This window comes from Oncorhynchus mykiss, chromosome 19 (genome assembly GCF_013265735.2).
Source record: "Oncorhynchus mykiss isolate Arlee chromosome 19, USDA_OmykA_1.1, whole genome shotgun sequence".
Lineage (NCBI taxonomy): Eukaryota > Metazoa > Chordata > Actinopteri > Salmoniformes > Salmonidae > Oncorhynchus > Oncorhynchus mykiss.
Genome location: NC_048583.1, coordinates 8,025,432 through 8,052,329, shown reverse-complemented (window position 1 = coordinate 8,052,329; position 26,898 = coordinate 8,025,432). Strand labels below are relative to the sequence as shown.

The following is a 26,898-nucleotide window of genomic DNA, read 5'->3' as shown; positions in this document are numbered from 1 at the left end:
GTAATGATCTGGCAGCAGAGCTGAACATGTGTGGTTCAAGCCCACATATTATTCAACCATGTTTCTTTATTTCGTCCAGATGTATAAATCCAGTCAGAAATGCTTATTTTTCATCATCTAAATATGGTCCAGCAGTGCACAGCCATAAAGAGGACGGGTGACATGATGGTGAATAACCCAGTTACCAGTATTTCCCCTGGGTTAATAATGTCTAAGAACAAACTGAAAACAAATCAAGATGTAAAAGAGATTCCCTTGTGCCACAGAGGATAGAAGAAATAAGAACCAGACGTTGCAGGTTCAAACTCCACATGTGCAGATTGTTAACATATGAAATATAAACTATGATTGTTTGATAAAATTCTGTTCAAATGTCCTATGAATGAAATTAAAATGTTGTTTGTCTCTGTATCACCTACATTTTCTTGTAATGTACCCACACTGTTCCCACAACCAAATTAAATGTTCTGGGAACCTTTTAATTAAAGAAATCAGAAAGGCTGTTTTGGCAACATCAAAGGAAGGTTTTGTGCACCCTGATACAAACATTATCTGGATGTCAGCACAACTAGACTGTTTTTGTTGTTGTTTTGGGAACCCATCTTTTGTCATATCCCCACAATGTTCCCACAACCTAAATAAACATTATTGGAACCTTTTAAGAACTGACTAGATGTGTTCTAGGAATGCACCTTCAAAGGAACATAATGTAGAATCATCTTCACAACTGGACAGTATTTATGTTTTGGGAACATACTATATATTTTGTCCTTTTGTCCTCACAATGTTCCCACTAGACTGTTCCCACAACGTAATGAAACATTCTGGGAACCTTTTAAAAGGACAGACGCAACGTTTTCTAGGAATGTTCATGCAACATCAGGTGAATGTTTTACACAAACATTCTCGACTCATCAGCACGACGGGACAGTTTTTGTTTTATGAGAACATTTACCGCAACTTAACGAATATTCTGGGAATTTTCACAGAATCAATTTTGGTTTGCTGGGCTATTTGGGAATCAGTTTAATCCAAAATGGCACTATTGTCAAGCCTCAGGAGAAGACTCAGATGCAGACAGTTTCGAAGTAACAAATGTATTACAGAAACAGGGGGGCAGGCAAACGACAGGTCAAGGGTCGGCAGAGGTCAGTAGTTAAATCAAATGTATTTATATAGCTCTTCGTACATCAGCTGATATCTCAAAGTGCTGTACAGAAACCCAGCCAGAACCCAGCCAGAACATGGCCAAGATGTTCAAATGTTCATAAATGACCAGCATGATCAAATAATAATAATCACAGGCAGAACAGTTGAAACTGGAAGAACGGCCAGGTGGACTGGGGACAGCAAGGAGTCATGTCAGGTAGACCTGAGGCATGGTCCGAGGGCTCAGGTCCTCCAAGAGAGAGAAAGAGAGAAAGAAAATTAGAGAGAGCATACTTAAATTCACACAGGACACCGGATAGGACAGGAGAAGTACTCCAGATATAACAAACTGACCCTAGCCCCCCGACACATAAACTACTGCAGCATAAATACTGGAGGCTGGGACAGGAGGGGTCAGGAGACACTGTGGCCCTATCCGAGGACACCCCCGGACAGGGCCAAACAGGAAGGATTTAACCCCACCCACTTTGCCAAAGCACAGCCCCCACACCACTAGAGGGATATCCTCAACCACCAACTTACCATCCTGAGACAAGGCCGAGTATAGCCCACAAAGATCTCCGCCACGGCACAACCCAAAGGGGGGGCGCCAACCCAGACAGGAAGATCACATCAGTGACTCAACCCACTCAAGTGATGCACCCCTCCTAGGGACGGTATGAAAGAGCCCTAGTAAGCCAGTGACTCAGCCCCTGTAATAGGGTTAGAGGCAGAGAATCCCAGTGGAAAGAGGGGAACCGGCCAGGCAGAGACAGCAAGGGCGGTTCGTTGCTCCAGAACCTTTCCGTTCACCTTCACACTCCTGGGCCAGACTACACTCAATCATATGACCCACTGAAGAGATGAGTCTTCAGTAAAGAATAAAAAAGTTGAGACAGACTTTGCGTCTCTCACATGGGTAGGCAGACCATTCCATAAAAATGGAGCAGAGCAGAGTCCAGAGCAGAGTCCCAAAGGTACAGAACAACATGCTGCTCATTGTCAGGGCAGGCAGAATGGTCACAAACCGGGAAAGCTAGAAAACAGGAACTAGAGCCAGAAAGGAGCATGGGGAAAAAATGCAGTTAGGCTTGACGAAACAAAACTAACTGGCAACAGAGAACACAGGTATAAATACACTGGGGATAATGAGGAAGATGGGCAACACCTGGAGGGGGGTGGAGACAAGCACAAAGACAGGTGAAACAGATCAGGGTGTGACAACTATATGGAATGGGGTGCCATTTCAGACAACACAACCGTTTCTGCATGAGGTTAGGTAGGTGTTACCATGAGGTTAGGTAGGTGATAACATGAGGTTAGGTAGGTGTTACCATGAGGTTAGGTAGGTGTTACCATGAGGTTAGGTAGGTGTTACCATGAGGTTAGGTAGGTGTTACCATGAGGTTAGGTAGGTGTTACCATGAGGTTAGGTAGGTGTTACCATGAGGTTAGGTAGGTGTTAACATGAGGTTAGGTAGGTGTTACCATCAGGTTAGGTAGGTGTTACCATGAGGTTAGGTAGATGTTAACATGAGCCTGAGGAGTTAGCTAGTGATTAGCATGGCAAGTCATAGATCAAATGCTAACTGGTTTGTTGGAAAACAGTCTTAGAAAAAAGTGCCTCATTTGTCCCAAAGTTGAACTGTTCTCGTGTGTGTGTGTGTGTGTGTGTGTGTGCGTGCGTGTACATGTGCGTGTGCGTGTGTGTGCGTGTGCAGTGTACATCTGGTGGGAGAGACTTTTAAAAGAGCTAAATGTGACTTGGCTCCATTTAAAAGGGAATTTCAAAAGCAGCATTTATTAAGTACTGATAGGTCCTGACAAACTACCCTCTCTTCTTAATCTCTCTCTCTCTCCTCTCTCTTTCTCTCTCAAGATCTAAAATTAGCCTACAAAGGATGGTACTGTACTTGGCACACTGACCAAACTTCATCTAAGCTAATGAGAAGTTTTTAATTAATGAATCAACATTATAAATGAATGATTACTGATAGGTATTGCATAATAATCTTTTAGTAGTTACCAGAGAGGTCTTGGGTAGGGGAGGATTGGGGTCTATTCCAGTTTAGAGAACTCCAGTTTGAGGAAGTAACTGTAATGTCAGCGATTGGGTGCAGAGATGTAGCGGAGTCAGGTGCAGGACACAGGTTTTGAGCAACACAACGACGTTTACTCAAAAGTCAAGCAAAAATTCCAAAATAGGAACCTACCTACCTACCTACCTACCTACCTACCTACACACACACACACACACACACACACACACACACACACACACACACACACACACACACACACACACACACACACACACACACACACACACACACACACACACACACACACACACACACACACACACACACACACACACACACACACATACATACATACATACATACATACATACATACATACATACATACACAGCAACCACTAAAGACACCAACAGAAAACAATCACCCACAAAACTCAATAGAAAACAGGCTACCTAAATATGGTTCTCAATCAGGGACAACGATTGACAGCTGCCTCTGATTGAGAACCATACCAGGCCAAACACAGAAATAGAAAATCATAGAAAAACTAACATAGACAACCCACCCCAACTCACGCCCTGACCACACTAAAACAAAGACATAACAAAATAACTAAGGTCAGAACGTGACATGTAATCGTGATGCGCAAGTAAATGTCACAAATACAGCATTTCCAAAGTGTCTCTCTCGCAGACATGATGAGCAATATGTTTGGCACATAGAATCACAATAAAAAATTCAGTTGAATCTCAATACTCATAGAATCATGGTACATATAGAATCTCAATACTCATAGAATAATGGTACATATATAATCTCAATACTCATAGAACATGGTATATATATAATCTCAATACTCATAGAACATGGTACATATATAATATCAATACTCATAGAACATGGTACATACCCAATCTCAATATGCATAGAACATGGTACATATATAATCTCAATACCCATAGAACATGGTACATATATAATCTCAATACTCATAGGACATGGTACGTATAGAATCTAAATACTCATAGAATCATGGTACATACAGAATCTAAATACTCATATAATCATGGTACATACATAATCTAAATACTAATAGAATCACGGTACATATATAATCTAAATACTCATAGAATCATGGTACATACAGAATCTAAATACTCATATAATCATGGTACATACATAATCTAAATACTAATAGAATCATGGTACATATAGAATCTCAATACTTATAGAACATGGTACATATAGAATCGCAATACTCATAGAACATGGTACGTATAGAATCTAAATACTCATAGAATCATGGTACATACAGAATCTAAATACTCATAGAATCATGGTACATATAGAATCTCAATACTCATAGAATCATGGTACATACAGAATCGCAATGCTTTGATCATATCGGCACCAAAGTATGGTGTTAATATGGTATTGTGAGGTCCCTGGAAATCCCAACTCAAGAGTCCCAGTCACAACAGGAAGCTCCCAACTCTAGAGTCCCAGTCACAACAGGAAGCTCCCAACTCTAGAGTCCCAGTCACAACAGGAAGCTCCTGCAGAAACGATGGTTGGAAAAGTTCCCTTTTTTACATGTGTCTCAACACATGGAGGCACCGTGGATCAACTGCCAGTTTGATTTCCTTTTTAACTGAGTTTTGTTATCAGTCGCAAGCGGGGAGAAGTGGAGTGGAACATCTGGTATACTAGTCACTTTAATAATGTTTACATTTTTCATTTTTACCTTTATTTAACTAGGCAAGTCAGTTAAGAACAAATTCTTATTTTCAATGACGGCCTAGGAACAGTGGGTTTAACTGCCTTGTTCAGGGGCAGAACGACAGATGTGTGTACCTTGTCAGCTCGGGGATATGAACTTGCAACCTTTTGGTTCTAACCACTAGGCTACCCTGCCGCAGGATAATACAGTATCCTGCATTACTCATCTCATATGTATATACTGTATTGTGTTCTATCTACTGTATCTCAGTCTATGCCACTCTGACATTGCTCATCTATATATTCTTATTCCATTCCTTTACTTAGATTTGTGTGTATTAGGTATGTGTTGTGAAATTGTTAGATATTACTTGTTAGATATTACTTGTTAGATATTACTTGTTAGATATTATGTGTTAGACATTACGTGTTAGATATTATGTGTTAGATATTATGTGTTAGATATTACTTGTTAGATATTATGTGTTAGATATTATGTGTTAGATATTATGTGTTAGATATTATGTGTTAGATATTATGTGTTAGATATTATGTGTTAGATATTATGTGTTAGATATTATGTGTTAGATATTATGTGTTAGATATTATGTGTTAGATATTATGTGTTAGATATTACGTGTTAGATATTATGTGTTAGATATTATGTGTTAGATATTACGTGTTAGATATTATGTGTTAGATATTATGTGTTAGATATTACTTGTTAGATATTACTTGTTAGATATTATGTGTTAGATATTATGTGTTAGATATTACTTGTTAGATATTATGTGTTAGATATTATGTGTTAGATATTATGTGTTAGATATTACTTGTTAGATATTACTTGTTAGATATTATGTGTTAGATATTATGTGTTAGATATTACTTGTTAGATATTACTTGTTAGATATTATGTGTTAGATATTGCTGCACTGTCAGAACTAGAAGCACAAGCATTTCACTACAATCCCAATAACATCAGTAAACACGTGTATGTGCCAAATAAAAGCTGATCTGATTTGGTATTTATTGAATTGTCATCGGGGACGAAACAAAAAGAAACATGCGTTGTGGCTGAAGGGGATACTTTGAAATCACAACAACCGTATAACCTGTCAATCAGATACTGAGAGTAGGTCCCAAATGGCACACTATTCCCTTTATAGTGCACTACAGCTCTACAGGCCCTGGCCAAAAGTAGGGCATCTGGTGTGCCATTTAGGGTGCAGACCGAGTCAGTGTTGACCATGTGAACCCAAAGTCACTGGTCCATAATCATACAGCAGCAGGCGTATTTCTCTCTGCATCTTAATATCATGGGGATTTGTTTATGTTCCATGCCGGAGTGAAGGTCACACTTACACAAGCACAGAGGTCACAGACAGAGGCTGAGAGTGAGATAGTGAGATAGGGAGAGATCGAGACAGAGACAAAGACCAGAGCCCTATGGGCCGTTGTCAAAAGTAGTGCTCTAAATAAGGAATAGGCTGCCATTTGGGACGTCGACAGAACAGGCTGACCGTTTTTATAACTTTGTGGAGAACGCAGTCCCAGATGACGTTGTGGCGGCCCCTGTGTGTGTGTGTGTTTTGCCGAGTCAGAAAGCCTTAAGGTAATTCACCTGGCACCTCTCAACTCCTGCCCTCTTCCAACGTCACCTAGTGCTTCCTTTTGTCCAAAAAGAGGCCTCCTACACCCTCCCTCCCTCCTCTCTCTCCCTTTTGTCCAAAAACAGGCCTCCTACACCCTCCCTCCCTCCTCTCTCTCCCTTTTGTCCAAAAACAGGCCTCCTACACCCTCCCTCCCTCCTCTCTCTCCCTTTTGTCCAAAAACAGGCCTCCTACACCCTCCCTCCCTGCTCTCTCTCCCTTTTGTCCAAAAACAGGCCTCGTACACCCTCCCTCCCTCCTCTCTCTCCCTTTTGTCCAAAAACAGGCCTCCTACACCCTCCCTCCCTGCTCTCTCTCCCTTTTTTCCCCTCCCTCCTCGGTCCTCCATCCCTCCCCCTCTGTCCCTCCTCAAGAGAAAATGTTACTTTGAAAATAGCTTAGATGGCATGTTTCAGCCTTGGTTGGCTGGACATCCTCATGCTTTCTGAATACGTCATGGATGGCACCAACATTTTGAGTCTGAAAGTATGTCAAGTGTACTAAGTGTGCTGTGCTCTCTGACGTGGCACCCTATTCCTTACATAGTGCACTGCTTTTGACCAGAGCCCTGTGGGTAATATGGTGGCATTTGGGATGCAGTGATGGTTTAACAGATGAGTAGAGACCGCTATGGAGGAGGGAAAAACTCCACAGATGTTATCTGGCCACTTTGTTATTTGTTGGATTGATTAACAAATGATATGGTAGTCTGTCGGCCGTCCGGTTGGCTGACTGATTGATTGAGGCATCTTCCAGCTGAAGCCATATCTCCCCAGCCCAACCCTTCACTCTGTACTGTCATTCTGAGAACACTCAGACACACCAAGCCAGCGAGACCCTGAGAAGACCTCCTTGAGGCTGATTAGAACGCTGTCTGATGTGTTCTACTATAGAACAGTAGAACTCCAGAAGAGCTTCTATCTACCCTTCAGTGTCTTCCATCTATCCACATAGATCACAGTCAACCTTCCTATATACGCACTGAGATACCCTCATTAGTTCAGTAACTACAACATGGACTGTGTCCATCCTATTCACTATTTAGTGGACTACATTTAACCAGACACCTTTGGGGCCCTGACCAGCAGTAGTGCATCATTTGGGATATAACCATGACAATGGGAATAGACATATACCTGTGTCTTATCAGATGAGCTCCACACAATATAACATAGACACTGAACTATACAGATAGATATATAACATAGACACTGAACTATACAGATAGATATATAACATAGACACTGAACTGTACAGATTGATATATAACATAGACACTGAACTATACAGATTGATATATAACATAGATACTGAACTATACAGATAGATATATAACATAGACACTGAACTATACAGATAGATATAAAACATAGACACTGAACTATACAGATTGATATATAACATAGACACTGAACTATACAGATAGATATATAACATAGAGGTACAGACAGAAATACCACAAATAGAGCTGACAGGATTCCTTACCCCCCCATCTCTCTCTGCTACCTGGACTAACCCTGGTCACCACTCATGCTCTGTCTGATGGTCTTCTGGCTGGCTGGCTGGCTGCGGGGACGATCCGATTGGACACACACCTGCTTCCAGAGCTAGTGTTCCGTAGCGTTCCATGGTGTTCCGTTGTGTTCCAGAAGGTTCTGTGATGTTTCGTACATCTTGTCCCCACTGCCAAGAGGTCACAGCTGTAGCTTTGCCCTCTTCCTCTCCTCTCCTCCTCTCATTCTCTACTCATTTCTATTTCAATTGCACTTGTCTGTCCCTCTCCTCTCCTCTCCTCCTCTCCTCTCCTCTCCTCTCCTCTCCTCTCCTCTCCTCTCCTCTCCTCTCCTCTCCTCTCCTCTCCTCTCTCTATCTATGTGACTGTTTTGGGCCCCAGTTTCCTTCCTGTTTGAATCTAATATTCCTTCCTGTTTGAATCTAATAGTGATTTATCCTGACTCCCAGTCAGGGCTGGACGATGAGAGGAGGAGTGGAGGAATAGTTGGAGGAGGAGAGGTGAATGAGGGGTAACAGACACGGAGGAGTGTAGCTGACACAGTCTGAGTGGACAACGAGACAGGAAGTGACCTCAGTCTGAACTTTGACCCTGGAGCTGTGAGATGGGACGCAAATGTGCGCATCTTGACCAGGAACATATTGTTGTTCATGCAGGGTATGTTGGTCCGTCCCTGACCGGAGCAGGAACATACTGTTGGTCATGCAGGGTATGTTGGTCAGTCCCTGACTGGAGCAGGAACATACTGTTGGTCATGCAGGGTATGTTGGTCAGTCCCTGACTGGAGCAGGAACATACTGTTGGTCATGCAGGGTATGTTGGTCAGTCCCTGACTGGAGCAGGAACATACTGTTGGTCATGCAGGGTATGTTGGTCCGTCCCTGACTGGAGCAGGGAGAAATAGGAGCACTACTTTTCAGCTGTGATCCTCACTATATGGGGAACTCCATGTAGCATAAGACATAGGCTCTGGTTATAAGTAGTACACTATATAGAGGGAATTGTGTTTTTTGGGGGGGCTTTGTGACTCTTATCAAAGTTGTGCGCTACCTAGGGTATATGGTGAGATTTAAGCCATAGCACTGGTCAAATGTAGTGAAGGAATAGTGTTTTTTCAGCTTTGTGGCTTTCATCAAAAGTTGTGCACTACCTAGGGAATAGGGTGTGATTTAAGCCATAGCCTCTGGTCGAAGGTAGTGAACTATGAAGTGAATAGGATGTCATTTAGGATTTACACACTTTCATTCATTCCAGGAAGCACAGGGAGCTGTTCCTATAAACTACAGTCCAAAATATGAGGGAAGGGAATTAACATAACCCCCCCCCATACACACACAAAGTCACAAACACATGACATAAGGGCACACACACACACACACGCACGCACGCACGCACGCACACACACACACACACACACACACACACACGCACACGCACACGCACAAGGAGCTCAGGTGTAACATGACAGTCACCAAACCCTTGGGTTGCTCTCCTGCACCTGCTCTCCTCTGTCTGTGTGTGTGTGTGTGTGTGTGTGTGTGTGTGTGTGTGTGTGTGTGTGTGTGTGTGTGTGTGTGTGTGTGTGTGTGTGTGTGTGTGTGTGTGTGTGTGTGTGTGTGTGTGTGTGTGGTCCGAGGTAAAGGGTGGAGGTCCAGGGTAAAGGGTGGAGGTCCAGGGTAAAGGGTGGTGGGCCAGGGTAAAGGGTGGTGGGCCAGGGTAGAGGGTGGAGGTCCTGGGTAAAGGGTGGAGGTCCAGGGTAAAGGGTGGTGGGCCAGGGTAAAGGGTGGAGGTCCAGGGTAAAGGGTGGTAGTCCAGGGTAAAGGGTGGTGGTCCAGGGAAAAGGGTAGTACTCCAGGGTAAAGGGTGGAGGTCCAGGGTAAAGGGTGGTGGTCCAGGGTAAAGGGTGGTGGTCCAGGGAAAAGGGTGGTGGTCCAGGGTAAAGGGTAGTACTCCAGGGTAAAGGGTGGAGGTCCAGGGTAAAGGGTGGTAGTCCAGGGTAAAGGGTGGTGGTCCAGGGTAAAGGGTGGTAGTCCAGGGTAAAGGGTGGTAGTCCAGGGTAAAGGGTGGAGGTCCAGGGTAAAGGGTGGTGGTCCAGGGTAAAGGGTGGTAGTCCAGGGTAAAGGGTGGTAGTCCAGGGTAAAGGGTGGAGGTCCGAGGTAAAGGGTGGAGGTCCAGGGTAAAGGGTGGTAGTCCAGGGTAAAGGGTGGAGGTCCAGGGTAAAGGGTGGTAGTCCAGGGTAAAGGGTGGTGGTCCAGGGAAAAGGGTAGTACTCCAGGGTAAAGGGTGGAGGTCCAGGGTAAAGGGTGGTGGTCCAGGGTAAAGGGTGGTGGTCCAGGGAAAAGGGTGGTGGTCCAGGGTAAAGGGTAGTACTCCAGGGTAAAGGGTGGAGGTCCAGGGTAAAGGGTGGTAGTCCAGGGTAAAGGGTGGTGGTCCAGGGTAAAGGGTGGTAGTCCAGGGTAAAGGGTGGTAGTCCAGGGTAAAGGGTGGAGGTCCAGGGTAAAGGGTGGTGGTCCAGGGTAAAGGGTGGTAGTCCAGGGTAAAGGGTGGTAGTCCAGGGTAAAGGGTGGAGGTCCGAGGAAAAGGGTGGAGGTCCAGGGTAAAGGGTGGAGGTCCAGGGTAAAGGGTGGTGGTCCAGGGTAACGGGTGGAGGTCCACGGTAATAGGGTGATAATCACTATACTTAGAAGAGCTCTAACAGAACAGATGCACCAGCACCATATTCCCTACGTAGGGCACCACTGTTGACCAGAACCCTATCAGCTCTCGTCAAAAGTAGTGCACTTCATAGGGAATATGGTTCCATTTAGAATACAAACTTCATATATAATATAACCCACACGTCTCAGCGTCCAGGCCACCGCCTGAACACATTTAGCTACACCCACAATAACATCTACTAAAAATGTGCATGTTATCAATACAATTTGATTTGAATTGATTTTATAGCTCCCTGCCGTTCTTATTTAGTGGCGTAATGGTGTGTGTGTGTGCCAGTGAATAAATATGTGTGAAACACAGACACACAGACACCTCCATTACATGAGATTGAAATATCCAGTGAGCTTGGAAGAGTGAGTCATGTGTGAGTGATTTATTGTCATGCTTTGCCGTTCACTAGTCACAGTTATAATTCCTAGGAATGATCACGTTTTGTTATGGTGTGATGATTTGTCTTTTGGAGGACTAGTGGAGTCACAACATATGTTTCTACTTCTCAGTTCCACTTCCAAATATTACCAAATGTTTTACTGACTGTTTAAATGTATTTAGAATATTGTAACGGTTTTCCTGTTGTGAAGGAGAGGCGGACCAAAACGCAGCGTGGTGGTTATTCATGTTTTTTAATAAAGACACTAGACATGAATAAACTAACAAAACACGAGGAAAACCAAAAACAGCCCTATCTGGTGCAAAACACAGAGACAGGAACAATCACCCACAAACACACAGTGAAACCCAGGCTACCTAAGTATGATTCTCAATCAGAGACAACTAATGACACCTGCCTCTGATTGAGAACCATACTAGGCCGAAACATAGAAATACCCAAAACCTAGAAAAACAAACATAGACTGCCCACCCAACTCCCGCCCTGACCATACTAAATAAATACAAAACAAAGGAAATAAAGGTCAGAACATGACAAATATTGGATGTTTTACTGACTGTTTTAATGTATTTAGAATATTGGATGTTTTACTGACTGTTTTAATGTATTTAGAATATTGGATGTTTTACTGACTGTTTTAATGTATTATGTCTTGATTAGGATCTCGAGGGGTTTGATTTAATTAATCCTTCAAATGAAATCGTATCGTCTGAAGCCTATGAACCCCATATGTGTATCGACATGCTGACGTCGTTTGAGTCCCAAATGGCATCCTATTCCCTATTAAGTGCACTCCTTTTGACCCGAGCTCACAGAAAAGTAGTGCACTTAAAAAGGGTGCCATTTGAGTTTTGTCCTTCCAGTGACACTATCAAAGGAAAGAGGCTGAGGAGAAATGTCTGTTCTCTGTGAAGGTGCAATCTGGGATTTGAACGAGACATGTCTGTTCTCTGTGAAGGTGCAATCTGGGATTTGAAAGAGAAATGTCTGTTCTCTGTGAAGGTGCAATCTGGGATTTGAAAGAGAAATGTCTGTTCTCTGTGAAGGTGCAATCTGGGATTTGAAAGAGAAATGTTAAAGCTGCAATATGTCACTTTTTGGAAGACCAAACAAAATGCACATAGAAATGTGAGTTATAGATCTGTAATTTTCATTGAAAGCAAGTCTATTCTAGTCTATGTGCTCTATTTCTATGCGGCCTACTTTTTAAGTTTTGTTTTTGCGTCTTTTACTTTCAGTTTTGTACAAACAGCTGAAAATACAACATGTTTGGTTATGGAAAATATATTTCCCAGTGGTTTAGATGATACAATGATTCTCTACGCTGTACTAGTTTGTTTTGTCACATACACTGAGATAAGGAAAACTATCAGAATTTCAGCAACCAGGAAATGGCAGACGGATTTCTGCATAGAGCATCTTTAACACTCTCAAATGTATAGACGGGACCATGGAATCAAGGACTGACCGTCCATGAAATCTAATTAATTAATGTTTTGAGTCTTTATAGTGGTTGTTTACATTGACTTTGTTCACAAACGTTGGAGTGAAACAAGCTCCTATTTTGGGTTCTGATGGGTTGAGACGGTTGAACTAAAGCTCACAGGGCATCTATAAACTGTATTCTTTAAGAATCAATGGCTGTGAAAAATGTATTAAGCAACTGCAGAGTGTCTTAGAAAAGAACCTGTGATGTCAGCGGCAGGGAAATCCAGGCTTTTAAGACTCTATAGTCGGAGTCCATCCATGCTTTATTCATGAAGGACACGCTGAATGTTAACAAGTAAAATAGTCTCCTCTGTGTCTTTCTCTCCCCTTCCCTCTTCCTCTGTCTTTGGTGCGTGTGCCAGGTGCCACTGTCACTGTGGACTTCTGCTCTGACCGTCCGATAGCTCCTGTCCTTATCACCGACATCACCACCCGGACCCGAACCCCCCCCCCCCCCCCCACACACACACCACCAGGGCTGCATCCCAAATTATTCCCCATTCCCTACAGTATATAGTCCACTACTTTTGACCAGGGCCCTGGTTAAAAATAAGTGAACTAAATAGGGAAGAGGGTCTGAACTATATAGGGAATATATATAGGACTATATGGGGAATATGGAATGATTTGGGACACAGCCCAGGACCCAGTGTAGTAGCCTAGTCTTTACCCCCACATTTAAATTGAATGACGATGAGCAGTGAAAGCGGATAATACAGCCTAAGTGCCCTCTTACTGCGAAGGCTTTCCAAAGTCTACTGGGAAGTGAGGGTAGCAGGTGTGTGTGTGTGTGTGTGTGTGTGTGTGTGTGTGTGTGTGTGTGTGAGAGAGAGAGAGAGAGCGGGTTTTTGTGACGTGTGTGTTTCAGTACTTTCCTTCCTCTTCTCATGAAGTCGTGACTGTCAGACCCATTTCATCCAGGAGAATAAGTTCGGCATCACACGGAGAGCAGCAGGAGCCTCCAACTGCCTCGAGGCACTGATAAAATACACCATCACGCGCTCTCCAGGCACACTGGGGAGCTCGCGGGCAGCCCACGTGCAGTTAGTGGTTCAAAACACTTTCTTCCAACAACGCAATTAAACGCTAACTAAGCAATCCTCACAGTTTACGTGGATACAGTCCTGTAGCAATTGTTAAACAATTCTGCTGAAAATATGAAAAATAAGGTAGACTAGGTTTATTTATTTAAGATATATATTAATTTATCCATGTATTAGCCTACATCTGGCAGGCTATTTCCTGCGTGTGAGGGGTCAGTCTAGCTGTCAATGCAAGTCGAATATTGGGGAATAATTCCAGGCGCAATTTGGAAATATGGTTCTCTGTTGAGTTGAGTTTTGTAACAGAGTAGCGCAGGCATCCGTCCTCTCTCAGGCTTCCACTGGGTCACGTGACGCGTTCCATTTCAGTTCGAAGCTCAGAGCGTTCTAACCCCGAGTCGTCCACCGAGTCAGCCCGAGTTTTAACGACAATAATTACCTTAGACATAGACCTACGGGATATATTTACATGCCTATCATTTATGATACAGTTGGTGTGTAAAAAAAACAGTTACAACTGAAAAAGAGAGGTTCGTCATTTATACTTATAAACGTGGCGTAGGGAATACTCAGTGAAATGTAGCCTAAACAGTTGCAAAAACATATTTCTCGGTTCTGTAGACATGCGTAGCATGGTGGAATAGGGACACGGATCGAATTTAGCTCAAATGTCAACGCGGCGAGTTTGTGGCGTTTGGCTGAAACCGCAAGTCTGAGGAAAGGCGCGGGCCACTCCGACGGACGACGAGGATACGACGTGATTTTGTTTCAATAACAGAGTTACATGGAATTTCAATGTGATCCATTACGTCCATCGACATGTTAGCACATTAATCTGTACGCATTCGATTTCAATTTGTTATTGTGACACACCGCTCGAAAGTGGAGGGGCAAAGATCAGATCAGAACTGAGTGCACGTGTTTGTGAGAATTACCGGAGACGCAGACATCTAAACGGATCGGTTCGTACTCTACAACGACCACGACGCGGTTAATTTCTGACGACTTCGATGGTGTATGAACGCGTTGACAGTCCTGGATCTACAGCTGCGCTTTGCCGTCAACTTTTGACACTCTCTCCCGGAGATAATAACCCCACTCCGGCACACCCCCATCCAAGTTTTGAGCGTCGGATTCCGGGGAAGGGAAGAAGGGCACGGAGGAGATATGGCGGTGACCGTGACTTTATCGCTCTGTCTCCTTCTCTTTTCTCTCTCAAGTAAGTAGCCTCAATGGTAAACCGTTTGTGTTTGTAAATGTCATGTTTTGCACGCAGAAGACTAACTCAAAATGAACGCCGCTCGGGTTGCCAACATTGTTTTTAAATGAGGCAATGTCATGAAGTCGTTTGTGAAATACATCTAGGCTAAAAACTACAGACTGAAATAAAACGCTTTTCGAAATGTTTTTGGACAGGCTATTACTCCAGTAAGGAACCATATTATATACATTATAATATATATATATATATATATATATAGCAACGAAGACAGCTTCCAAAGTCGATTGATATTTTCGTATAACCGCTTATGTAAGTATGTTGTTTCGCCCTGTCCTCGCATTTTAGGTCTTGAAAACTTGCAGGGGAGTTGCCGTTGTCCGTTGTTCTGAAAGTTTGCCACGATTACAGACGGCATTACCTCTCCTCTCTTCTCCCTCTCTCCTTGTTGACTAATCTCAGCAAACTGTCAGCACCATGGACAGCGCACACGGATTCAACTCTCTCATGTCTGTCTATATTGAATAGAGTAGTGTTCTGTTCAATCTCGCTGGACATTTGTAAAGGAAAACTTTCATGCCTAATGCTGTTCAGTCAAAGTTGGGCCCTTGGATTGACTTTAGTGTTCAACGTCTGTCCATTGAGGCTTTGTTAACAAGCTATAACGATTAAGTAACAGAACATTAATGACACTGAGTCAATACAACTATGGCAGGAGAAGTCTAAGGTACTGTAATGTACCTACACACACCTGGTACACTAGTAGTATTTCTCAGACCTGGTCCTGGGGAGCCAGAGGGGTTTTGCCATGGCACTAACACACCTGATAAAACACATCAACAAGCCTTTGATGATTTGAATCCGGTGTGTTAGTACTAGGGCAAAACCAAACATGGAGGGGGGGGGGGGGGGGGTGATGTCACCAGGCAGGCCAAAACTCCACCCCACAAAACAGGCTGAAATATCAGGCTGTCCTTTCAAACAGTTCTTACACTAAATTATTATTATTATCATAATTATCATAATTTTCACAATTTCAAAGTATATTCCAACCTTATTAAACCCCCCCTCCCCCCTCCCAATATGTTGGGGCATGGACTCTACAAGGTGTAAGCGTTCCTTGCGTTCCACAGGGATGCCGGCCCATGGTGACTCCGATGCTTCCCACAGTTGTGTCAAGTTGGCTAGATGTCCTTTGGGTGGTGGACCATTCTTGATACACGGTGGAAACTGTTGAGTGTGAAAAACCCAGCAGCATTGCAGTTCTTGACACAAACCAGTGAGCCTGGCATCTACAACCATACCCTGTTCAAAAGGCACTTTAATCTTTTGTCTTGCCCATTCACCCTCTGAATAGTACACATACACAATCCATGTCTCATGTCTGAAGGCCTAAACATCCTTCTTTAACCCGTCTCCTCCCCTTCATCTACACTGATTGAAGTGTCATCAATAAGGGATCATAGTTTTCACCTGGATTCACCTGGTCAGCCTGTCATGGAGAGAGCAGATGTTAATAATGTGTTGTACTCTCAGTGTTTATAAAACACAACATAATCACATGTTTGACTTCACTAGGCCTTTATAGAAACCCCTGCAGGAGTAAATAGTCCCATTATGACAGAACAGGCATAGTGTTCAGCCAGACTGCAGATACCTGAAGGGATGCTCAGCCAGTGAAGGAGGAAGGAGTTAGACATTAACGGAAACCAAGGCCTTCAGCTTGTGGAGTCAAACACTTTCCATGGCGTGCTTGGACCCCACATACACACTCAGCCCATCCCACTTCACGTCTTACCCCTCCCCTTCATTGTTTTCACTTCTGGAAGATGAAAGCAATATGATGGAAACTTTACCAGTACACTGTTTATACCTACCCAGAACCTCCAGACATGCTAACATCTATCTGATAGTTACCCAGAACCTCCAGACATGTTAACATCTATCTGATAGCTACCCAGAACCTCCAGACATGCTAACATCTATCTGATAGCTACCCAGAACCTCCAGACATGCTAACATCTATCTGATAGCTACCCAGAACCTCCAGACATGCTAACATCTATCTGATAGCTACCCAGAACCTCCAGACATGCTAACATCTATCTGATAGCTACCCAGACCCTACAGACTTGCCAACACCCATCGAGGGGTTATGGCCAAGCGTAAGGGTCAAGGAGCAATTTGCGACCGGCTGCTTTACTCCAAAGATTATATTTTATGTTGACAAGATAGCCGAGTGACAGCTCTAACAATGGAAATACTTGTCCTCCGTGATTAAAGGCAGGTGAGATTAGGTGGCACCATTTTAGCCAATGAGAGATCAGATACGCGTGTGAACAACAGGCACAACTAAGTCATTTTTCTACATTTTGCTGGAATGCACGTGCATTCACATATATCAGTACATTTGTAACAGCCTAAACAGGACATTTCTATTAAATCAAATAAGACTCATGTAATTCGACAGTCCCTCATAGTCCTCCATACAAAAAGGGCTTATCTCACCCAGATCTTGGGTGGAGTAACTCTCTCTCACTTCGCCCCTTCCTCTCTGCTTACTCCAACACATACCTTATTCACTTAATAATGTCAATTTTTATTGAACCGTGAAGGTATACGTTGAAGTTCAATTGAGTTTCCAGGACACAGAGAGACAGAGTCGTGATGATGTCTACCACGGCCCCAGCCTCAGTCTGTCCTGCTAGCTAGATGTACACTAGGACCTCACAGCTTGGGGTGGAGGTGTAATCCAGTGATCCAGGTACAGAAGCCAAGGTACATGAACCCACAGAGGAAAAGGCCAGTCTCCTGCAGTCTGTTGAGCGCTCGCGCGCGCACACACACAAACACACACAGGAACACACACACACAAACACACACAGAAACACACACACACAAACACACACAGAAACACACACACACAGAAACACACAGAAACACACACACACAAACACACACAGAAACACACACACACAGAAACACACACACACAGAAACACACACTCAGAGAAACAAACACAAAAGCACACACACACACACACACACACACACACACACACACACACACACACACACACACACACACACACACACACACATACAAATACAGGTGCACACACACACAGAAACACACACAAACACACTGTGCAGACCAATGACAGCTGAGCATTAGTGATTTACCCAGGATGCCGTTCTCATCAGGCGGTAACAAGAGAGTTGTGTCACTCTGCCAACAGTTCCATCCCAACCAGTGTGTGTGTGTGTGTGTGTGTGTGTGTGTGTGTGTGTGTGTGTGTGTGTGTGTGAGTGTGTGTGTGTGTGTGTGTGTGTGTGTGTGAGTGTGTGTGTGACAGTTCTTTCTCACGGGCGCCTCAGTCTGCTTTTTATTTCCCTTACCGTTAATATTAATGAAGGCCAGCATTCCTCAGCTCCAGTCCAGGAGTACCCTTTGGATTGCACATATTTGTTCCATCCCAGCACTAATACCCCCAATTCCACTATTCCAGGGCTTGATGGTTAGATTGAGTCGTTGAATCAGGTGTGTTAGTGCTGGGCTGAAACAAAAAAACACTTATGACTGTGTTATGGAGGGTTATGACAGTGTTATGGAGGGTTATGACAGTGTTATGGAGGGTTATGACACTTATGGGTTATGACCGTGTTATGGAGGGTTATGACAGTGTTATGGGTTATGACCGTGTTATGGAGGGTTATGACAGTGTTATGGAGGGTTATGACTGTGTTATGGAGGGTTATGACAGTGTTATGGGTTATGACCGTGTTATGGAGGGTTATGACAGTGTTATGGAGGGTTATGACAGTGTTATGGGTTATGACAGTGTTATGGAGGGTTATGACAGTGTTATGGAGGGTTATGACAGTGTTATGGGTTATGACCGTGTTATGGAGGGTTATGACAGTGTTATGGAGGGTTATGACAGTGTTATGGAGGGTTATGACAGTGTTATGGAGGGTTATGACCGTGTTATGGAGGGTTATGACAGTGTTATGGGTTATGACCGTGTTATGGAGGGTTATGACAGTGTTATGGAGGGTTATGACAGTGTAATGGGTTATGACCGTGTTATGGAGGGTTATGACAGTGTTATGTAGCCTTTATGAAGGCTTCAGGTTCAGATAAAGTGTAACCCAGAGGTGATGAGGATGCTCTATGGGTGTGGTGTCTCCTCGCCTCTCCCCATCTCCTCTCTTCTCCCGCTCTCCTTTCTTCTCCCCATCTCCTCTCTTCTCTCTCCTCTCTTCTCCTCTCTTCTCTCTCCTCTCCTCTCTTCTCCTCTCTTCTCCCCCTCTCTTCCCTCTGCCCTCTCCCCATTCCCTCTCTGCTAAAAGAGACATGAGACAATCACACTGATGAAGGAGACCTGAGACAATCACACTGATAAAGGAGACCTGAGACAATCACACTGATAAAGGAGACAATCACACTGATAAAGGAGACCTGAGACAATCACACTGATAAAGGAGACAATTACACTGATAAAGGAGACAATCACACTGATAAAGGAGACCTGAGACAATCACACTGATAAAGGAGACAATCACACTGATAAAGGAGACATGAGACAATCACACTGATAAAGGAGACCTGAGACAATCACACTGATAAAGGAGACAATCAAACTGATAAAGGACCTGAGACACTTACAATGATAAAGGAGACAATCACACTGATAAAGGACCTGAGACAATCACACTAATAAAGGAGACCTGAGACAATCACACTGATAAAGGAGACAAACACACTGATAAAGGACCTGAGACAATCACACTGATAAAGGAGACCTGGGACAATCACACTGATAAAGGAGACAATCACACTGATAAAGGAGACCTGAGACAATCACACTGATAAAGGAGACAACCACACTGATAAAGGTGACAATCACACTGATAAAGGAGACCTGAGACAATCACACTGATAAAGGAGACAATCACACTGATAAAGGAGGCAATCACACTGATAAAGGAGACAACCACACTGATAAAGGTGACAATCACACTGATAAAGGAGACCTGAGACATTCACACTGATAAAGGAGTCAATCACACTGATAAAGGAGTCAATCACACTGATAAAGGAGACAATCACACTGATAAAGGAGTCAATCACACTGATAAAGGACCTGAGACAATCACACTGATAAAGGAGACCTGAGACAATCACACTGATAAAGGAGACAATCACACTGATAAAGGAGTCAATCACACTGATAAAGGACCTGAGACAATCACACTGATAAAGGAGACCTGAGACAATCACACTGATAAAGGAGACAATCACACTGATAAAGGAGACAACCACACTGATAAAGGTGACAATCACACTGATAAAGGAGACCTGAGACAATCACACTGATAAAGGAGAAAATCACACTGATAAAGGACCTGAGACAATCACACTGATAAAGGAGGCCTGAGACATTCACACTGATAAAGGAGACAACCACACTGATAAAGGTGACAATCACACTGATAAAGGAGACCTGAGACATTCACACTGATAAAGGAGTCAATCACACTGATAAAGGAGTCAATCACACTGATAAAGGAGACAATCACACTGATAAAGGAGTCAATCACACTGATAAAGGAGAAAATCACACTGATAAAGGAGACAATCACACTGATAAGAGACCTGAGACAATCACACTGATAAGATACCTGAGACAATCACACTGATAAAGGAGACCTGAGACAATCACACTGATAAAGGAGACCTGAGACAATCACACTGATAAAGGAGACCTGAGACAATCACACTGATAAAGGAGACCTGAGACAATCACACTGATAAAAGAGACCTGAGACTCACACTGATAAAGGAGACCTGAGACAATCACACTGATAAAGGAGGCCTTTCTGTTTGTTTGAGAAAGAGAGTGATAGTGTGTAATTGTGGTTGTGAGTGTGTAGCTGTGGGTGCAATTGTGTGTGTGTGTGTTTGTGTGTTCAGGCTGGAGAGACTAGCTCTTAAAGGAAGCCATTCCAGATGGCCTCTCTTTTAATAATTTACTTCAGGATATGTTCTACCTCTCCTCCACCACTAACGCTTTGTCTGGTGAGCTACACACACACACACACACACACACACACACACACACACACACACACACACACACACACACACACACACACACACACACAATGTTTGTTCAGTTAAAGCATTAACATCAGTTGGGACACCAAATAAAGAGTCATGAAGACAGTGGTACCTTAAAAACTTGTTAGGGCTAGGGGTTCCGCCCCTCGACAAAATCCGCTGAATAGGCAGAGCGCCAAATTCAAAAATATATATACTTTTTTATTTAACTTTCAAACATTCACACGTGCAATACACTCAATTAAAGTGTAACTTCTTGTTAATCTACCTATCGTGTCCGATTTCAAAAATTATTTACAGCGAAATCACACCATATGATTATGTTAGGTCAGAGCCTAGTCACAAAAACAACATACAGCCATTTTCCAGCCAAAGAGAGTAGTCACAAAAAGCAGAAATATAGATAAAATTAACCACTAACCTTTGATGATCTTCATCAGATGACACTCATAGGACTTCATGTTACACAATACATGTATGTTTTGTTCGATAAAGTTCATATTTATGTCCAAAAATCTCACTTTACATTGGCGCTTTATGGTCAGTAATGTTGAGATACAAGTATTATGCACAGAATTATAGATATACTTCTCCTTATTGCAACTGCTGTGTCAGATTTCAAAAAAACTTTTTCGAAAATGCATACCATGCAATAATCTGAGTACAGCGCTCAGGTAACAAAACAGCCAAACAGATATCCGCCATGTTTTGGAGTCAACATTAGTCAGAAATAGCATTATAAATATTCACTTACCATTGATGATCTTCATCAGAATGTACTCCCAGGAATCCCATTTCCACAATAAATGTTTGTTTTGTTCAATAAAGTCCATAATTTATGTCCAAATACCTCCTTTTTGTTCGCACGTTTAGCCCAGTAGTCAAAATTCATGAGGCGCGATCACTAGGTGCAGACGAAAAGTCAAAAAGTTCAGTTACAGTCCGTAGAAACATGTCAAACGATGTATAGAATCAATCTTCAGGAAGTTTTTAACAAAAATCTTCAATAATGTTCCAACCGGAGAATTCCTTTGTCTTTAGAATTGCAATGGAACACGCGTGGTCAATTGCAATGAACACGCGTGGTCAGCTCATGGCACTCGGGGAGAAACCTTACTCAATCCCCTCTCATTCGCCCCCACTTCACAGTAAAAGCATCAAACAAGGTTCTAAAGACTGTTGACATCTAGTGGAAGCCCTAGGAAGTGCAATATGACCCCATAGATACTGTATATTCGATAGGTAATGAGTTCAAAAACTACAAACCTCAGATTTCCCACTTCCTGGTTGGATTTTTCTAAGGTTTTCGCCTGCCATATGAGTTGTATTATACTCACAGACATCATTCAAACAGTTTTAGAAACTTCAGAGTGTTTTCTGTCCAATACTACTAATAATATGCATATATTAGCATCTGGGCCTGAGTAGCAGGCAGTTTACGCTGGGCACGCTTTTCATCCGAACGTGAAAATGCTGCCACCCAGTCCCAAACAGGTTGTTAACATTGAACTGGTTCCATCTCCACAAAATGATCAACATGCACAAAGAGAGTTTTATTCTTCATCTTAAAAGGATCTTCTTTAAATGTCCCTTTATCCCAGCTGATAACATGTGAAAGAACAGTGTTTCTTCAGATATACGTTAAATACATGATACAGGATGAGAGAAAAGACACAGCATGGTAGAGGTTCAACTGGTTCACTCTCCTCGGGTGTGTGTGTGTGTGTGTGTGTGTGTGTGTGTTGTACTCTGAAGGATCTTCTCCATATGTGTGCTATCGCTCTATCATTCAATGACATTTAACAGATGTTTTCATCATGCTGCAGCTACTCACTTTAGACAGATCATTCCATCATTCTCTCTGTCTCTTTATCTGTCTCTTTCTCTGTCTGTCTCTCTGTCTCTCTCTCTCTCTCTCTCTCTCTCTGTCGCTCTCTCTCTGTTCGCTCTCTCTCTGTTCGCTCTCTCTCTGTTCGCTCTCTCTCTGTCTGTCTGTCTCTCTCTCTGTCTGTCTGTCTCTGTCTCTCTCTCTGATATTGTGCTAATATCCTATTCACAGGGAGAGCAAAGAGCTTTTTTGAAAACACATGCACAGTGATTGTTCTGCGGTATAGAACAGCCAGCTGCAGTATACATCATACACACAACTATAGAGTGAAGTGCATGCTAATATCAGTCAGTCACTCCACCTATCAGAGGGCTGAGTACTATCTTGCTCGTGCACAGTGTCTTTGTTCCAAATGGAACTCTATTCCCAGATAGTGCACTACTAGCCAGGGCCATATTCAAATATAGTGCACTACTGACCAGGGCCATATTCCCTATATAGTGCACTACTGACCAGGGCCATATTCCCTATATAGTGCACTACTGACCAGGGCCATATTCCCTATATAGTGCACTACTGACCAGGGCCATACTCCCTATATAGTGCACTACTGACCAGGGTCATACTCCCTATATAGTGCACTACTGACCAGGGCCCTATTCCATATATAGTGCACTACTTCTGACCAGGGCCCTATTCCCTATGTAGTGCACTACATCTGACCAGAACCCTATTCCCTATGTAGTGCACCACTTCTGACCAGAACCCTATTCCCTATGTAGTGCACTACATCTGACCAGAACCCTATTCCCTATGTAGTGCACCACTTCTGACCAGAACCCTATTCCCTATGTAGTGCACCACTTCTGACCAGAACCCTATTCCCTATGTAGTGCACTACATCTGACCAGAACCCTATTCCCTATGTAGTGCACCACTTCTGACCAGAACCCTATTCCCTATGTAGTGCACCACTTCTGACCAGAACCCTATTCCCTATGTAGTGCACTACATCTGACCAGAACCCTATTCCCTATGTAGTGCACTACATCTGACCAGAACCCAATTCCCTATGTAGTGCACCACTCCTGACCAGGGTCACTAATGTTAGTGCTTTATTTTGAATATATCCTGCATTGTGTCTATACAAAATGTCTACTTGCTAACTTGATACAATACTCAACTTAACTAGGGCCTTCATAACCTTGAACACACAGAAACCTTAACTGGGGCCTTCACAACCTTGAACACACAGAAACATTGACTAGGGCCTTCATAACCTTGAACACACAGAAACCTTAACTGGGGCCTTCATAACCTTGAACACACAGAAACCTTAACTACGGCCTTCACAACCTTGAACACACAGAAACCTTAACTGGGGCCTTCACAACCTTGAACACACAGAAACCTTAACTACGGCCTTCACAACCTTGAACGCACAGAAACCTTAACTGGGGCCTTCATAACCTTGAACACACAGAAACCTTAACTGGGGCCTTCACAACCTTGAACACACAGAAACATTGACTAGGGCCTTCATAACCTTGAACACACAGAAACCTTAACTACGGCCTTCACAACCTTGAACACACAGAATCCTTAACTACGGCCTTCACAACCTTGAACACACAGAAACCTTAACTCGGGCCTTCACAACTTTGAACACACAGAAACCTTTGCTAGCCTAGCTGAACTGAACAGCAGTTGAGTTAACTTACAGTAGGGTACAGGTAGGTTTCTCCCTGCGGGTAATGCTGGTTGTAAAATGACATCAGCTCTACAACTGCTTTGTCTCTGGGCTGTTACAGTAGAGTGAGGCAGAGGAAAAGTGATGCGTGGACTAAAAGTTAGTGTGTGTGTGAGATTCCTCCCCTCCAGTTGTCTCTGTGTCTCAAATGTCACCCTATATAGTGCCCTAGTTATGACCGAGGCCCAGGGGAACCAAGGGAATAGGGTTTGAAACTAGGCCTTTAACTAGTCGGGCAGCAACCTCGCGGTTCACGTTGCCACATCACTACACACCCTGATTCTCAGTCAGCTACTGGGGGGAGATCATGACAGAAGCTAGGAGTGTGTCAGAGCAATGTATTGGGGGAGTAGCATAGCCGCGAGGAGAGAGAGAGAGACCATTCATGGTTACATTGGAGCAGAAAAAGGCAATGGTAGTCAATGTCTCTGTCTTTCAGTCGTCTTTCTGTCGTCTTTCTGTCTCTCTCTTTCTGTGTCTCTGTCTCTCTCTTTCTGTGTCTCTGTCTCTCTCTTTCTGTGTCTGTCTCTCTCTTTCTGTCGTCTTTCTGTCTCTCACTTTCTGTGTCTCTGTCTCTCTCTTCCAGTCGTCTTTCTGTCTCTCTCTTCCGGTTGTCTTTCTGTCTCTCTCTTTCGGTCCTCTGTCTCTCTCTTCCAGTCGTCTCTTCCAGTCGTCTTTCTGTCTCTCTCTTCCGGTCATCTTTCTGTCTCTCTCTTTCTGTCCTCTGTCTCTCTCTTCCAGTCGTCTTTCTGTCTCTCTCTTTCTGTCCTCTGTCTTTCTCTTTCAATTGTCTTCCTGTCTCTCCCTTTCTGTGTCTCTGTCTCTCTCTTCCAGTCGTCTTTCTGTCTCTCACTTTCTGTGTCTCTGTCTCTCTCTTCCAGTCGTCTTTCTGTCTCTCTCTTCCGGTCATCTTTCTGTCTCTCTCTTTCTGTCCTCTGTCTCTCTCTTCCAGTCGTCTTTCTGTCTCTCTCTTTCTGTCCTCTGTCTTTCTCTTTCAATTGTCTTTCTGTCTCTCCCTTTCTGTGTCTCTGTCTCTCTCTTCCAGTCGTCTTTCTGTCTCTCTCTTTCTGTCCTCTGTCTCTCTCTTCCAGTCGTCTTTCTGTCTCTCTCTTTCTGTCCTCTGTCTTTCTCTTTCAATTGTCTTCCTGTCTCTCCCTTTCTGTGTCTCTGTCTCTCTCTTCCAGTCGTCTTTCTGTCTCTCTCTTTCGGTCCTCTGTCTCTCTCTTCCAGTCGTCTCTTCCAGTCGTCTTTCTGTCTCTCTCTTCCGGTCATCTTTCTGTCTCTCTCTTTCTGTCCTCTGTCTCTCTCTTCCAGTCGTCTTTCTGTCTCTCTCTTTCTGTCCTCTGTCTTTCTCTTTCAATTGTCTTTCTGTCTCTCCCTTTCTGTGTCTCTGTCTCTCTCTTCCAGTCGTCTTTCTGTCTCTCTCTTTCTGTCCTCTGTCTTTCTCTTTCAATTGTCTTTCTGTCTCTCCCTTTCTGTGTCTCTGTCTCTCTCTTTCAGTCGTCTTTCTGTGTCTTTTCTTTTTACACACACACACACACACACACACACACACACACACACACACACACACACACACACACACACACACACACACACACACACACACACACACACACACACACAGTAAGAGAGAGAGTGTGTGTGTATGTTGACATTTTCCTTCTCCACGTCTGGAGGGGCCGTGATGGCTGCTACAGTGTGTCAGTCCTCTAGAGTTCAAACTCTCTGCCAACAAACCGCTGTTAGTTAAAGGGGCAATCCGGGATTTCATATTTTTTTAAACTTTGAAATGAATGGTATATAGCCATTAATTCTTGAAGAATATAATTTATAAATGTCTCTTGAGCTTAGTTCAACCTTCTAAACCTATCAAAACCCATATATAAGCTTGTTTTACTCCATTGTGTATAAACAAACACTGTAGCCTGTAGCTTCAAAACGTTATAAAACTATGATTACGTGGATGGTCAGTCCCTGCATCCATATCTTTGTCTATGAATCTGAGAGCGGTTCTATTTTTCCTGTTCCGCCCCTCAGCGGTTTACCAAAATAAAGTGGCCATTTTATTGTAGTTTGAATCCCAGATTGCCTCTTTTTATAAGGCATTTATCTGTCTCTGTGAGCCAGAGTGTTTTGTCTGTGTTTGAGCAGACGTTCTGTCTGTGAGTGTGTTCCTTTCTGATAAAATAGCTGTGATACTATGGGGACGTAAACTATCAGCAGTCTATCTCCTGTGTGTGTGTGTGTGTGTGTGTGTGTG

At 43.4% G+C, this 26,898-nt stretch overlaps 2 protein-coding genes across 2 annotated transcripts in view; one reads left to right on the top strand and one right to left on the bottom strand.

The window, feature by feature from the left end:
* Positions 1 to 8,524: 8,524 nt before the first annotated feature.
* Positions 8,525 to 14,536, bottom strand: LOC118941540 (extensin-1-like). Its single transcript, XM_036955472.1, has 3 exons — positions 14,525 to 14,536; positions 9,788 to 10,766; positions 8,525 to 8,619 (listed from the first exon to the last, which is right to left on the bottom strand). The coding sequence occupies exons 1-3, from the start codon at positions 14,534 to 14,536 to the stop codon at positions 8,525 to 8,527; spliced, it is 1,086 nt and encodes a 361-aa protein (XP_036811367.1).
* LOC110519453 (neuronal acetylcholine receptor subunit beta-2) overlaps positions 14,216 to 26,898 on the top strand; it is a 23,616-nt gene continuing 10,933 nt past the window's right edge. Inside the window, exon 1 of the mRNA XM_036954118.1 lies at positions 14,216 to 14,934. Coding sequence (XP_036810013.1) covers positions 14,883 to 14,934 — 52 coding nt within the window. The 5' untranslated portion in view covers positions 14,216 to 14,882. The remainder of the gene's footprint in view (positions 14,935 to 26,898) is intronic.